The sequence below is a fragment of the Oncorhynchus nerka genome, linkage group LG8 (genome assembly GCF_034236695.1).
Source record: "Oncorhynchus nerka isolate Pitt River linkage group LG8, Oner_Uvic_2.0, whole genome shotgun sequence".
Classification (NCBI taxonomy): Eukaryota; Metazoa; Chordata; class Actinopteri; order Salmoniformes; family Salmonidae; genus Oncorhynchus; species Oncorhynchus nerka.
In genome coordinates, this window is record NC_088403.1 from 44,859,001 (window position 1) to 44,874,045 (window position 15,045).

Here is a 15,045-nt window from a genome sequence, read left to right on the forward strand (position 1 = left end):
TTCTGGTGGGTGGCAAACACAGAAACATACAATAGCGCCGCCAGCTGGATGGGGGTTTATTACTTTACAAGGCAGCCTACAGACCAAAAGTAAATGGAAACGATAACTAAACTACATATGTTGTACACAAACAGTGTTTAACATAAGTATAGGATGATGTGGGAGAATCAATTCTTCATCAGGAGTCGACTGTATATCGTTACTCTATACAATATTACATCTATATCATTAAGTGGCATTATATCAACATTTATGAGAAATACTATTGGCCAAATGGGATGGAGATCTTTTCTGAAAATGATACGTTTTTAATGCATCAATAACACCAGTCTGAGCATTCTATTATCACCCTGAGAGACATTTCAAATCAAATAATCAGAAATTCCTGTTTCTACGTACCTGAAGAAATGTACATACTTTGAACAGCTGGCCTGTGAGCTTCCAACAATACTCTGTACTGTTTGAACATTGCATCATCGTCCAAATCATACTTGATTTACAAAGAACATTTTACAAAGGTAAATCCATCACACATCTATTCCAGTGGCTTTGCTTGCCTATGGACGTTTCACATATAACGTGGATAAGGATGCCAAATGGACTCGGATAATACAAAATATACAGTATGTGAAAGCGCCCTAAGAGTGTTGTCCACATCCTGCCTTTTTTCACCCATCTTTCTTATCCATTTTGGGTTTTTTTGTGGATATTTTTTACATGCTTGAGTAGGTTTTTCCTGAAGACTAACCAAAGTATATGTTTGGTAAGCATCCCCTTCTGACCAGAGCTTTTCCCCCAGTCACCTCAGCTAAAAGGACTCTCTCCTGTGTGAGTCAGTTTATGCATGGGTAGGGTCCCCTTCTGGCTGAAGCTTTTCCCACAGTCACCACAGCTAATTACTTTCTCTCCTGTGTGAACCCTCATGTTCCCGGATAAATGTCCTTTTTGTTCGAAGGTCTTGTCACAAAAGAGGCAGGCACAGGATTCCCCACCATGACAGAGTCGAACATGGGTCTTCAGTTTACAGGTGGAGTTGCAGCGTCTTTTGCAGAAGTGGCATTCCCTGGGTCTCTTCTTGGGGAGAATCACATGCCTCTGGAGGTCAACTTTCTGAGAAAATATTTCACCACATTCACTGCAGTGGTGAGTTTTTCTAGATGTGGTGCTGGGTTTAGAAGATTGTTCCCCCAATGGTGGGTTGAGATCCAATGGTGGGCTGCTGTCAAGTCCTACTGGGTACGGCGAAGTTGTGGTTGGAAACATTATTGCCGCTGTCTGTAGGGTCACAGGGAGTGGCATGAGTCACAGTGACAAAAGGTGTGAGATCCACTGGTTTAGTCTCTCTGTTCTCCACAATCTGGGTTTGGGGAAGAGTCAAGGACAAAAGTAGGTCCTCCTGATCACATTCCCTTTTCACACAGGAATAATACAAATCGAAGAGCACTTGAAGATGCTTTCCCCCTAACTAGTCCTGAGTTCCTTATGTTCCTGTTTAATGTGTGTGGGCTTTGGGTCCTCCTGCCCCAGTCAGGGGCTCCACTCGTGCTCACAGTGCTCCTGCTCAGGGGGAACCTCTTCTTCAGAAACAGGGGAAGAGAGCTGCGGGGAGTTTGGAGGAGCAGAGGTTACCTTAGTCTGATTAATTAGACTGTAATACACAATTTCATTGGTATATACAGCCTGAAACATTGGAGTGCAAAATGGTGTAAATGTTCCTTACAAGCCAGAATGTTGAATAAAATGACATTTGAACTTACTCTACCGGTTGATTGTGCGGTTTGTTCTTCAGCCACTCTAAATTTGAGACAAAATATCCACAGGAAAGCATTGTTTACCTGACATTTTAGAGAGTCGGTAGTTACAGTGCCTTCAGAATGTATTCATACCCATTTGACTTATTCCACATTTTGTTGTGTTACAGTCTGAATTTAAAGTTGATTAATCTCACCAAATCTACACACAATAATAATGACAAAGTGAAAACATATTTATAGAACTGTTTGTAAATCTATTGAAAATGAAATATAGAAATATGTCATTTACATAAGTAAATGAGTCAATACATGTTAGAATCACCTTCGGCAGTGATATCACACCAGCCTTCGCTTTGGCTCTCCCTCCTGTCCAGCTCAGTCGTTTCGACGTCGCCGGCTTTCTAGTTGCTGCCGAACCTGCTGCTGGCAAACATCCTTCACTCATCAACCCCAGACTTGTCTCGTCATCATTACACACACCTGGTTCCAATGCCCACTCAATCAATGTATACTGTATATACTCCCTCTGTAATTTATCTTTGTCGGTCATTGTAAATGCTGCTTTTTTTTCCCTGAGAGGAATCTCGCCTACATTTTCCCTGAGTACTTTATTATTTTTGCACTTTGGGTTTTGTCCCGTGTTTATATAGTGCTTTAATAAATTCACTAGTTCTAAATCTGCAACTGCCTCCTGCCTACTCCTCTCTATGCTTGTGACAAGTGATTACAGCTGTGAGTCTTTCTGGGAAAGTCTCTAAGGGCTTTGCACACCAGGACTGTACAATATTTGTACCTTTTTATTTTTATTCTTCAAGCTCTTTCAAGTTGTTAGTTGAATATTTCTAGACAGACAGTTTTAAGTCTTACTATAGATTTTCAAGCTGATTTCTGTAAAAACTAACTAGGCCACTCAGGAACATTCAATGTTGTCTTGGTAAGCAACTCCAATGTATATTTGGCCTTGTGTTTTAGGTTATTGTCCTGCTGAAAGGTGAATTTGTCTCCCAGTGTCTGTTGGAATGCAGACTGAACCAGGTTTTCCTCTAGGATTTTACCTGTGCTTCGCTCTATTTTGTTTCTTCTAAAACTCCCTTGTCCTTGTCGATGACAAGCATACCCATAAAACTGATGCAGCCACCACCATGCTTGAAGATAAATATAAAGAGTGTTACTCAGTGATGTGTTGAGTTGGATTTGCCCCAAACATAAAGCTTAGTGTCAGTACATGAAGCCATTCTTTTTTGTAGTTTTACTTGAGCCTTATTGCAAACAATGTGCATATTTGGAATATTTTTATTCTGTACGGGCTTCCTTTTCACTCTGTAATTTAGGTCCGTGTTGTGGAGTAACTACCATGTTGCTCCATCCTCAGTTTTCTCCTATCACAGCCATAAAACTGTTTTTAAAGTCACCATCGGCCTCATGGTGAAATACCTGAGCGTTTTCCTTCCTCTCCGGCAACTTACATTGGAGTTGCTCCTCCTCCCTTTAATAAAAAAAAACAGCTGATCCAAAAGTAAATCCAGTCTACTCTGAGGTCAAGACAGGGAAGGCCACAGGTGAGACCCATTTAACAGGTTGGCAGTCAAATCTAAACTTGTGAATTTCGAGTTTTGATGAAGAAGCATAAAATATACAATGAACTAATTCCTTAAAGTTGTTGACTGGAAATTTCAACAACCAAGAAATAGCAGCAACTGGGCCTGTTGATGTGACCTATGCTGAGGTTGACCTTAAACAGAAGGACAAAGCCAAGAAGAAGAAAGGTAAGGCTGGACATCCCTCCCCCCATATTCCCCCTATCATAACCTCACACCTCTGACCCCATATTGACAAGGTTTATATTATTCTGCATATAACTGTTATATTACTGTATTATCCTCACCCCTTAAAGAAACCGCAAACCTACCTGAGACGGATTCAGTCTATTCTCAATTGAAGCCTGGAATAGCCCTGGGTAAGACTAATAGCCATATGCTATTGATGTTTAATATGGAACTAATGCTCTGATATCTGATATCAAAGTATAATGTATGTATCTTGGTTTGATTCTTAAGAGTTTGACTGCATGTCCTAAACAACTTTGTGTGGTGGCATGTTGCATGTCCTTGAGAAAGGCAGGGAGGGAGGGAGGCAGGGAGGGATGGATGGATGGAGGGAGGGAGGGAGGGAGGTAGGCAGGGAGGGAGGGATGGATGGATGGAGGGAGGCAGGGAGGGATGGATGGATGGAGGGAGGGAGGGAGGGAGGGAGGGAGGGAGGGAGGGAGGCAGGGAGGGAGGGAGGGAGGGAGGGAGGCAGGGAGGGATGGAGGGAGGGAGGGAGGGAGGGAGGCAGGGACACCATCAAAGGAGGAGCAGATGGAACCCTTTAACATGGATTATGCATGTTCAATGCACGCAAACACACACCCAGCCCTGCATACACACTAAAACTCAATAAAATCTTGTACATTCAGGATTTTTAAAAATTGTTTTACTTACCAACAAATATATTAATTTAAGGTTTAGTGTATTACTGTAACAGCTTTATCTAATTATATGGTGTAATAACGTCGGCTCTTATCTGCAGCTACAGAAATTGTCTACTTGTTGTGTATTGAATTATATTGTTTTGTTGTAAATGTATTAAATTTGATTTATTATGTCTGCTATTCAGATGATAGAATAACTTATGTGAATTTCCAAAATATTGTAAGTACTATTCACATTTTCTTCTAATGGCCTGCACATTTACATGATCTTTGCATTGTACTTTTTTAATAAACTGTCTTTTACCCACCAGATGGCATGAGTGGTTTCTTACAGTAAATGGATATTGTCATCAAAATGTCCATAGAACCTAATTTGGTCAAACCTCCTTTAAGCCTAGTAGAGAGATTATACTATTGCTAAATCCATTTTTGGACCTAATCATATGTACCAAATCCTGAATATAACATAAAATCCCCATGAGCATAGTTCAAAAGCTGCACCCCATCAGCTGAAGACCCATTGAGATTTTCAGAATGACTTTAGGGGGAAGAGTGTGCCTGAAAATAACAGTTCTTCTCAGTTTAATGATGTGATATACTCTGCTGGAGTTCTGAGGAGCTGGTTAGTACTGGTACTGTATCACTTCCTCTCAAAAAGTGTTTCATGTCCCTCATCCACACTGACCTATGAGAATGCGGAATAAGTCATGCAAACACTTCTGCGGGCATATAAAGCCAAGATGAAACTGCATGGGCACTGTTATGACATTTCTGCGCTCTCCCCCCTCTGTCTTTCTTTCTCGCTCTCTCTGTCTCAATATCGTTCTGTCTATCTCTCTTTAATCTCCCTATTTCTCTGAAAGATTGTGTGGTTTGCTCATAAAGTAAGAAAGCTTCCGGTATCTGTGAACACCATGACCATTAACCACTCAACCAGCAGCAGCCTGAAAACACAGGCTCCAAAACCACCACCAGACCCCAACCACACCTCATCGTCTAACTCTCAAGCTGAGTGAAGGGGTATTTTCAGAGAGCAACTATAGAATGTGACTTCCTTTTCAACTAACATACAGTAAAAATGAAATAGAACAGCAGCCCTCAAAAGTAAGTCTCTTGTCTTTCTTCTCTCTATCTTCTCTGTGTGTTTTGGTTAGTCAACTGCTAGCTGTCAGTGCCAGTGATAAGAACATACAGCGGGAGAAAACAGTCAACGCCTTACAGAGATGTCTGCTGGTCCCTTCTTCTCCAAATACGGAATACTACTTCTTCTAGGCTCCATCTTCCAATATGGTAAGTTTTGTAACTATTATTTATTTTAACATTTTAAACAAAATACAACTGCAATACAACCATCAATGAGGATGACACAAGTTTAAAAACATATCCCCATTGCGGTCCTCTTGAAAATACATGAAAACAAAAATATAAACAAGATAACATATCTCAAATACATCTCATCAATAGGGAGGAAACCGTAAACGGAATAAAATAGATAACCAAGTAACGTTCTGTCACGCTCTGACCTTAGATATCTCTATTTTCATTATATTTTGGTTAGGTCTGGGTGTGACGAGGGTGGGTATGCTTGTTTTGTCTAGGGCTTTTGTATGTCTAGGGGTTTTGTAGGTCTAGGTATTTGTATGTCTATGGTGGCCTGATATGGTTCCCAATCAGAGGCAGCTGTTTATCGTTGTCTCTGATTGGGGATCATATTTAGGTAGCCATTTCCCTTTTGTGTTAGTGGGTTCTTGTTCTATGTTTACTTGCTTGTCTGCGCTATCCATATAGCTTCACGGTTAATTTTGTTATGTTGTTAGTTGTTCAGTGTTCATTCTATTAAATAAAGAAGAATGTACGCATACCACGCTGCACCTTGGTCTGATTCATACGACGAACGTGACACGTTCATTGAAACAATTATTCAGTTTTGAAGCATTTTGCACATAAACCACGTCTTAAGGTTTATCTTAAAATTCCCTAGTGTATTGATAGATTTTATATGGTTTGGTATACATTCCATTCCTCTGCACCAGTGTTAAGGAAAGAGCTTTTTCCAGCCATGCTCCTATAGAGCAGCGGTCTCATATTGGCAACACTGGCTCTGGTGTGATGGCTATGAGAGTCTGTGATGAAATTAAAATAACCAGACCAGTAACTGGGGGAAAGGCATGTAATCACGTTAAACCATCAACAGTTTGATCTGCACCACCACCAGATCAACTGGAAGCCAGTTCAGTTCCCTGAAATGATTAGGACCAACGTGTGTCTCTATAGCTGAGCTTGAGTATAATTCTTATTAGTTTGTTTTCGGGCCATTTGAAGTTTGTCCATTCAGAGTTTTTGTTATGCTACTGAACCATGAACTATGCTTGTATGTGTTGCATAACAAAAAATCTGAAGGACAAACTTCAAATGGCCCGAAAACAAACTAATAAGAATTATACTCAAGCTCAGCCATAGAGACACACGTTGGTCCTAATCATTTCAAGGAACTGAACTGGCTTCCAGTTGATCTGGTGGTGGTGCAGATCAAACTGTTGATGGTTTTTAAAGTGATACATGCCTTTCCCCCACTTACCTGTCTGGTTATTTTAATTTTATTACAGACTCTCATAGCCGTCACACTAGAGCCAGTGTATCAGACATGTTGCCAGGGTCCTCAATAGTCTCTATATCCAGGAACTTGGCTACCCTTCCCAGGAACTTTGTCTTGAAGTGAACATTCCCAATGGCCTTCAGAGCCACAAGTTCACATGTCATGTGTTGGTCCAGTTCACATCACAATGTACGAAACCGAACATTTTTCCTTCACCGCTACGCCATTAAACTTGACCGAGAAGTTGGAAGAGTTGTTCACTTTGTGTTTGGAACCAAACAGGATACATTCTGTCTTGCCTAAATGGATAACCACTTACTGACTTTAGTCAGTTGGCTGCTTAGGGTCTTTTCAACGGTCTCCTTATTCTAATGTGAAACCAAGAGGGTAGAATCATCCCCAAACAGGATCTATTGCATGAGCTTGTTTGCATGATAAAGTAAGGAAAACCGTCAGCTTTCTCTAACTTCCTTGCTGGTCTTTACATGGTGTGTGTTGACTGTAGAATGCCTAGTCATCAGTGATTGGTTGGATATCTCAAAATGTTTGCTTTATTACTGTTTGATAACACCTACATAATACCTATATTCAGGAACATATCATGATGTGTGTATTCTGCAGTTTTGAATGAGTGTGGTTGGGTCAGCAGCTGTTGCAGTGCTTCTAGAACGCAACAGACCAAACAACCCTGTGCCTAATGGCTGTCATTCATCACATTTATGGTGATATGGGACTGAATCAAATGATTGTTTCTATTACATAATATGATACATTGTCCGACTGGGAAAACTGCATTTCTGTCTTAAATACTTCAATGACCTGTAACTGTGTTTTTTTTCTTAATTCATGAATGACGTTTTTTTTAATAAGGGTTTATTAAACATTACTTCAGACTGATATGTAATTATAATGTTGCCCATTTCTGGTGAATAATTACACATGAAACACATTGGTATTTGTACTTATGAGCTGAGGAGGGGTTATCAGATCCAACCCCACTTCTCTTTTCCTGTCATCTCATCCTGTTCTACTGAATGTGGGGGAGGAGTGGACTTTAATGACGTCAAAAAGGACCCACACACTCAGATACGTAAAGATATAATGTGAAAATATGTAAATTGCCACGTACAGCACAAAATGAAACCTGGAAACGTGCTTATAAAACACAATACATTATTGATTAGGTAAGACTCTGCATTGCAGTCTATTATTGTGTAATTATTCATGTAGGCACACTGTAACAAGTATTACAGTGTAACAATAAGTAATTACAACCCTTGCTACATTGTACTACATGAATAATTACACAGTAATACGATCATTGTAATATAGTGTGCAACCATTGATTGATGTCAGAATAACGTGTGTATTTGTGTGTTGCAGGTGTAGGTGTTCCTCTGATCATCAACAAGAGAGTGGGGGACTCCGTGGAGCTGCAGGCGGGCTTAGAGACGGGACATTTCAAATCCTTGGTGTGGAAGTTTATGGGAAAGGATATTGCAGAATTCAACTCAGAAGTTGTATATTCACCTGGATCCCAGTTTGAGGGGAGACTAAAGATGAACACCAACAACTACAGTTTAACAGTCAGAGAACTGACACTGCAAGACTCAGGGGATTTTCTACATACAGGCGAAGGGGACAAAGGTCAGATTGGCAGTAAGACCATCACTCTGAAGGTCCACGGTAGGCTGTTAATACCATTATTGCATCCAATTTTGATATCATTCTAATGTATATCCATAACCATGGCTGATGATCTTTAAACTATTACATAGATTTTGTAGTTTAATACTGACCTAACTCACCATGCTTTGTTAAATATCCATCATATTTTCAAGTCTTTCTCCTGGTGGTATGGCTATGGTAGGACTGATTATGAGTCTCTATCTCTCTCCTGGTTGGTCAGAGCCTATATCCAAGGTGGCGATCCAGACAGACATCAAGCTATTGTCCAACCACTCCTGTATGGTGCTGCTGGTGTGCAACGTGTCCTCCTACCCCAACATTACCTACACCTGGGAGATAGACAATGAGATCTACGGGGATGGCCAGCAGATTCACTTCTCTCTCTCACCAGCAGAGAGAGACATCAGTGTAAATTGCAACGCCTCCAACCTAGTCAGTTGGAAAACTGCCTCTGCGACAGTAAAGTGTAGAAATGACACAACCACCCCAGGTACCTAGATTTCATAATAATCCTTCCATACACGTTCAGTGTGCTTATACGCTTATGTTGTCAAATATAATATGTAATGCATGTGATTACATTGGATGTATATGATATAGAGCCATTTAGTCTTTATCATATGGTATAGTCTAATCATGTGTGTTGTACAATATGTGACAGGACTGGCGTGGTATACCATGTACATCGGAATATCAGTAGGAGGCGCTGTGGTGCTAATCCTCACTGTAGCTGTGGCAGTGTGCTACTGCAGGGGCCGAAGTAACACAGGTATGTACAGCTTAGGGGCCTCAACTGTACTTAAAGTGACATTTCAGGTGGTTCTAGAAGTATTCTTCAGCTGGTTTGATTTTTGGGGGGATTTGCTAGAAATTAGAAAAAGAGTGAGACCCCTCATTAATTCCTGAGTATGTTTGTTGATATCCTGTATAAAATGTTTCTGATTGGTTGATATTTTGTTCTTATAAAACACAGCAGATCTAACTGACAACACAATATATGCTGATATTATGGACAACACAATAATTAGAGATGTAAGTATACATTGCCGTTATTATGTATCTGAATGTGATAAAGCTGTATGTATTGTATTGTAATGGGCTGTATTTTGATTCCAGACAAGATCAAACAGTCATGTAAACCCAATATCCATCTATGAAACTGTCAATGGTTATCCCAAGATTGAACAAGGTAAGATATAAATGGTCATAATGGTCAAATGTATGTGATTGAATGGAAGACTATGTAGTCTACTTTGAGAATAGTCACTACCTTTCTTGATGCTGAAACAGTTTCTTCTTGATTATCTGTCACATGTAGCCACAGACTCTGTATGACAAGATCACATTTGGACGCCCAGAAGGCCCCCAATCTCCCTACCAGGAAGTACTGTGAGCTGAACAGGATGTGGTCATAGGTTGGGCCTTCCATAGATATGTAACCTTCTGCATCCTCTGCAACTTACACGTGTATATTCTGTAGATAGGCCTAGATGTTACTGTTAAATTTCATCCCAACCTACACTATTTGCTTCTATTTCCTTCTCCCTTTGATGAGTCTCATATATACAGTATATCATAAGGCCTTATATGTTCCTTTGAAGGCCTAGATACAATTAGAAGATTTGGAAATGTGTAATAGGCAGTAGAAGGCGTGGTGATCAGACAAGCTCATGTCGAATTTCTATTTTCTAGATTAAAGACAATTGTTTTAGATACTAGTAGGACATTGATTAGTGAGGTTGATTTATGCCTGTGTACTCTTTTGCGTTGTTATTATGTGCTCGCCAGGCATCAATGAGGTTGTAATCAGAGAGTATATGCTCTAGAGCCTTGGTTGCGTGTTGATTGTAGATGGTCTTATTTGATTTGTCAGCATTTCCAAAATGGCATTCATGTCTGTCCCAATTACCAGATGTAATTCAGTTCATTCTAAAAAACAAATATGCTATTCAGAGAAAAACAAATAAGTATACCTTATTTGCATGCCTTGCGTGCCTTGCATTTAGAGTGAATTGTAATTAACTCTCATGACTGTATTTGTTAGCGGCAGAGGCATGATTGTTGTATTGAATGGTTTTAAGTACTCTAGCCTTCACCAAGTGATTGTCTATGTGGATATGTTATCTTTAAAATTAAACTCATTATGACAACACATTACATATATCATAAATCCCCTGAGGGCCTAGTGACACCCTAACACACTGGTCTGAAGCTCCTGGTTTAGTCAAATTATGCCGGCTTGCAAAGGGATGTGTCATTTCTATTGGAATCCAGCCAGAGTTAGGATATCCAACCATTTAAACTTTCAGTCACACGCAACCTGCATTCAGAATGACTGTTGGGGTAGGGAAGATTGATTTTGAGAATTTCTAAATCATATAAACTGGAACAAACATATCAGTAATGGGTGAAATAAGTCTAACTACTAACAGATTGGAATAGTTGAGAAAAATCGATGTTATCTATGTTTGTGTAGCATAAGATTAATCAACCAGTCATAGTAAATATCAAATAAAATCTAATTTATTAATATAGCCCTTATTACATCAGCTGATATCTCAAAGTGCTGTACAGAAACCCAGCCTAAAACCCCAAACAGCAAGCAATGCAGGTGTAGAAGCACGGGGGCTAGGAAAAACTCGCAAGAAAGGCCAAAACCTAGGAAAAAACCTAGAGAGTAACCAGGCTATGAGGGGTGGCCAGTCCTCTTCTAGCTGTGCCGGGTGGAGATTATAACAGAACATGGCCAAGATGTTCAAATGTTCATAAATGACCAGCATGGTCAAATAATAATAATCACAGTAGTTGTTGAGGTTGCAACAGGTCAGCACCTCAAGAGTAAATGTCAGTTGGCTTTTCATAGCGGATCATTGAGTGTATCTCTACCGCTCCTGCTGTCTCTAGAGAGTTGAAAACAGCAGGCCTGGGACAAGGTAGCACATCCGGTGAACAGGTCAGGGTTCCATAGCCGCAGGCAGAAAAGTTGAAACTGGAGCAGCAGCACGGCCAGGTGGACTGGGGACAGCAAGGAGTCATCATGCCAGGTATTCCTGAGGCATGGTCCTAGGGCTCAGGTCCTCCGAGAGAGAGAGAAAGAAACAAAGAGAGAATTAGAGAGAGCATACTTAAAGTCACACAGGACACCGGATAAGACAGGAGAAATACTCCATAACAGACTGACCCTAGCCCCCCGACACAAACTACTGCAGCATAAATACTGGAGGCTGAGACAGGAGGGGTCAGGAGACACTGTGGCCCCATCCGATGATACCACCAGACAGGGCCAAACAGGCAGGATATAACCCCACCCACTTTGCCAAAGCACAGCCCCCACACCAATACAAAAGGTATTGAAACAAACCGTTGAGAAAATCAATCTGCAAGAGTTCATGCTGGAATAATGATAATGATGATGATTGGTGTCGTTTTGAGTTGTTTTGAGCAAACATTAATTATGTATTTTACTCAACAAGCTTGTTCAAATACAACTGACTTCAAGCAGAGTTTGTTGATTAAAGACTAACACATTGGCTCAACTTCTTGTCATTTTTAAGTCCAGTCAACTTGCATAGAAATGCTAATTAAGCAATTGGTTAAGTTAGACTTTTTCCAGTGCAAAGTGTATGAAATTAAAAGCCTGAGGAACTTCACATTAGGTCACTTGTTTGTCATAGTTGAGGGGACATGGTTTGCTCTCTTCATCTTTAGCAGAGTGGGTTTGTGAAGGAAGGCACTCTGTGAAGCTGTCTTTTCCCAATGTGATCAGAGAGTCAAATAGAGAAATGGTTGTAATCATATGCAAAAACCTGTGAAAACCTTGTTGCTGGGCTGTTGAGTACACATGAAAAGTTGTGCAAGGTATTATGTCCTTTTCAGAGAGAAGAATGACAATGTTCTGGCATCATACATTATCTGTAGTTCACTTATTAATTTATCTTTTACATTCAATCTATCACTGTGATCACTACTTTCCTGGGTTATTAATTTGAACAGTTGACAGACGGTAACTCAAGGACATCTACATGCAGTTGACCTCCAAATAGCTACAACATAAACCAAATGATAAACATGCCATGACGTCAAACCTTTGACACCTCTCTTAGTGACAAAGACTGTACTGAAAATGTCAACATGACCAGATATGGTAAGTGCAATATTGACTTCACTTTTTGTACAACTATGTCTTATCCACTAAGTTTCTTTCTCTGATATATACTATAGTTCTCTCTTCCTCCCACAGAAAGACCACAGTGTTGATGTGTCCATTTACTTTTACAGTAAGAGGAAGTGGTGTCGAGATGAACATGACATCAGATGCTATTTTTTCTGTTTCTCTTCATGCATCTGCACCTTTCTAATTCTGTCAAAGCCCCATTCGTGTCACAGCCGCAGGAACTGTAGGGGTCCGGAGGACTTGCCAGAGGCTTAGAATGGAGTACACTTTATGTGCAACTCTGCGATGATGATGATTCATGTATTTCTCTGTATTTTGAATATTGTTAGCTAACTATTTCCTTTATTGGACAAGAAAATGTTTCATTCATAGAATATGAAGTATGTCATATATGCACAATAAATGTGGCAACAGATGATGATGTTGTTTGGTTACACTGTGTTTTCTGACTGCAGAGATGTGGAGGTGTTGGTCACTACAGCTTTCAATCAGGTTGTAGCATGAGCCTGAGAAATATATAATATACACTAATATGATGACATAGAGAGAGGAAGGAATAAGGGGACAGACCCAGTAGACTGAGGGGTTATGTTGTTGCTATGTGACCAATCACATCTTAGTTTCTATAGTGTGATCCACAAGAATGAGGAGTAGTTACAGGTCTGTCCTGAAGGGGGCGATAAGAAACACCAGATGTTTTATCTATCTATCTATCTATCTATCTATCTATCTATCTATCTATCTATCTATCTATCTATCTATCTATCTATCTATCTTTTATTTATTGAGGTTAGAAGCCCAAAAGGGCTGATTTGAAAACCACACCACAAATATAAGTTAAACAAAGCAAATTAATTCTAAGTGTACATAATATATTCAGTAAACAAGAAAAACATATTTGATTATATGTGGGTACACATGTTTGTGTGTGTGAGTGACAGTTAGGCTACATGAAGGGGATTATTGGGTAGTTTGGTTCATCAGGCTGACCCCCAGTCTTCGCTTGAAGTTATTGAGGGACGATGAGGTTTTGACAATGTGAAGATAAGAATTCCAGAGTATGGTACCTCTGTATCTGATAGAAGCTGCATTGTGACATATCAGACTTCACAGGCTGGACGTACCACTGGTTAATAAATAAAGAACAGATTTCAGGTCAGAGCAGTAAAACCATCACCATCTCTCTTTGTCCAGGCTGGTCAGTACCAGCGTGAGTGGACAAGGACAAGACCTCCACAAAATTCATATCTCAGCTTATCTCTCCACATCAACATCACTGTTGACGCTATCTGGACTTTCTGAATTCTGAGCCATTGAGGGTTAATGTAAATACCGTACTGTAAACACTGTCAATTCTAACTGAATGGAGTCAACATACCCCTACAGTATGTAAACTCAACTTTCATCAAAACTTAACTCCAACAGATAAAGGATTTTAAATAAACAAGCATGTATCCAGATTTGACATTCTGGTCTTTGTTTTCTTAGCTCTGACTGAAACTACACTGACCATAACACCAAACCCTGCATATACGCTGGAGAGACAGTTACTCTGACGTGTTCAGTGAGGTCTGACAGTGGCTGGAGCTATACATGGTACAAAGACAACGCTAAACATGCTGACCAGACCGGACACGTCGCGTGCGTGAGCGTTACAAAATACATTTAGAAATATACGTTATTCAATTATTGCACCCACACTGCTCGCGCACGACAACGAGCTTCTGCGTTGCCAAGAGCTAAAATAGAAGTCATTCCTATTTCTGACGCAGATCGCGCTGCAAGTCCTGCCTCTCCCATCTCCTCATTGGTTTATAGAAGCAGGTACCCATGTGCAATCTCTTCATTGGTTATACCCACGTGGGTGATTGAAAGACAAACTATTTTGCTGGTTGTCGTGGTAATGCTAAGAAAGTGTAGATGCCAATCACCATATAAGTTCAAAGATGAAAAAGCCTGGGAGGAGAAATGACTAGAAACGATTAGGTTGACCGTTTTGTGTGTGGATTAATTGTCGGAGTAGAGGACCTTCTGCATTTCAGGTAAAATAACAACTCAATGTTTATATCCCAGGACAAATTAGCTAGCAACAGCAAGCTAGCTAAATAGGACAAATTAGCTAGCAATTGCAAGCTAATTAGCTAAATTGCCATACATGTTTAATGCTTTTCGACCTGTACCCAAATTAATGTAATAATTTGTTCAGAGTTTGTTTTGATATTTTAACCTGTGTGTCGTGATCACGTTTGGGGTAGGGGGACAAAATACATTTATGCACGATAGCGCACAATGGCTCACGCGCGGAGCCGGTTTGTGTTCCGTGTAAGAAAGTAGTGACCTTGTCTGGCAGACACACTAC

The 15,045-nt window shown here is 40.2% G+C and overlaps 1 protein-coding gene across 1 annotated transcript; it reads left to right on the top strand.

The window, feature by feature from the left end:
* The first annotated feature begins 5,013 nt into the window (after window positions 1-5,013).
* On the top strand, window positions 5,014-12,042 carry LOC115133389 (SLAM family member 8-like). Its single transcript, XM_029666579.2, is given in 8 exon segments — window positions 5,014-5,517; window positions 8,207-8,509; window positions 8,733-9,002; window positions 9,174-9,281; window positions 9,486-9,544; window positions 9,629-9,678; window positions 9,680-9,701; window positions 9,831-12,042. Coding segments are annotated over 8 exon segments (954 nt in total). The 5' UTR covers window positions 5,014-5,450; the 3' UTR covers window positions 9,906-12,042.
* The last annotated feature ends 3,003 nt before the right edge of the window (window positions 12,043-15,045 follow it).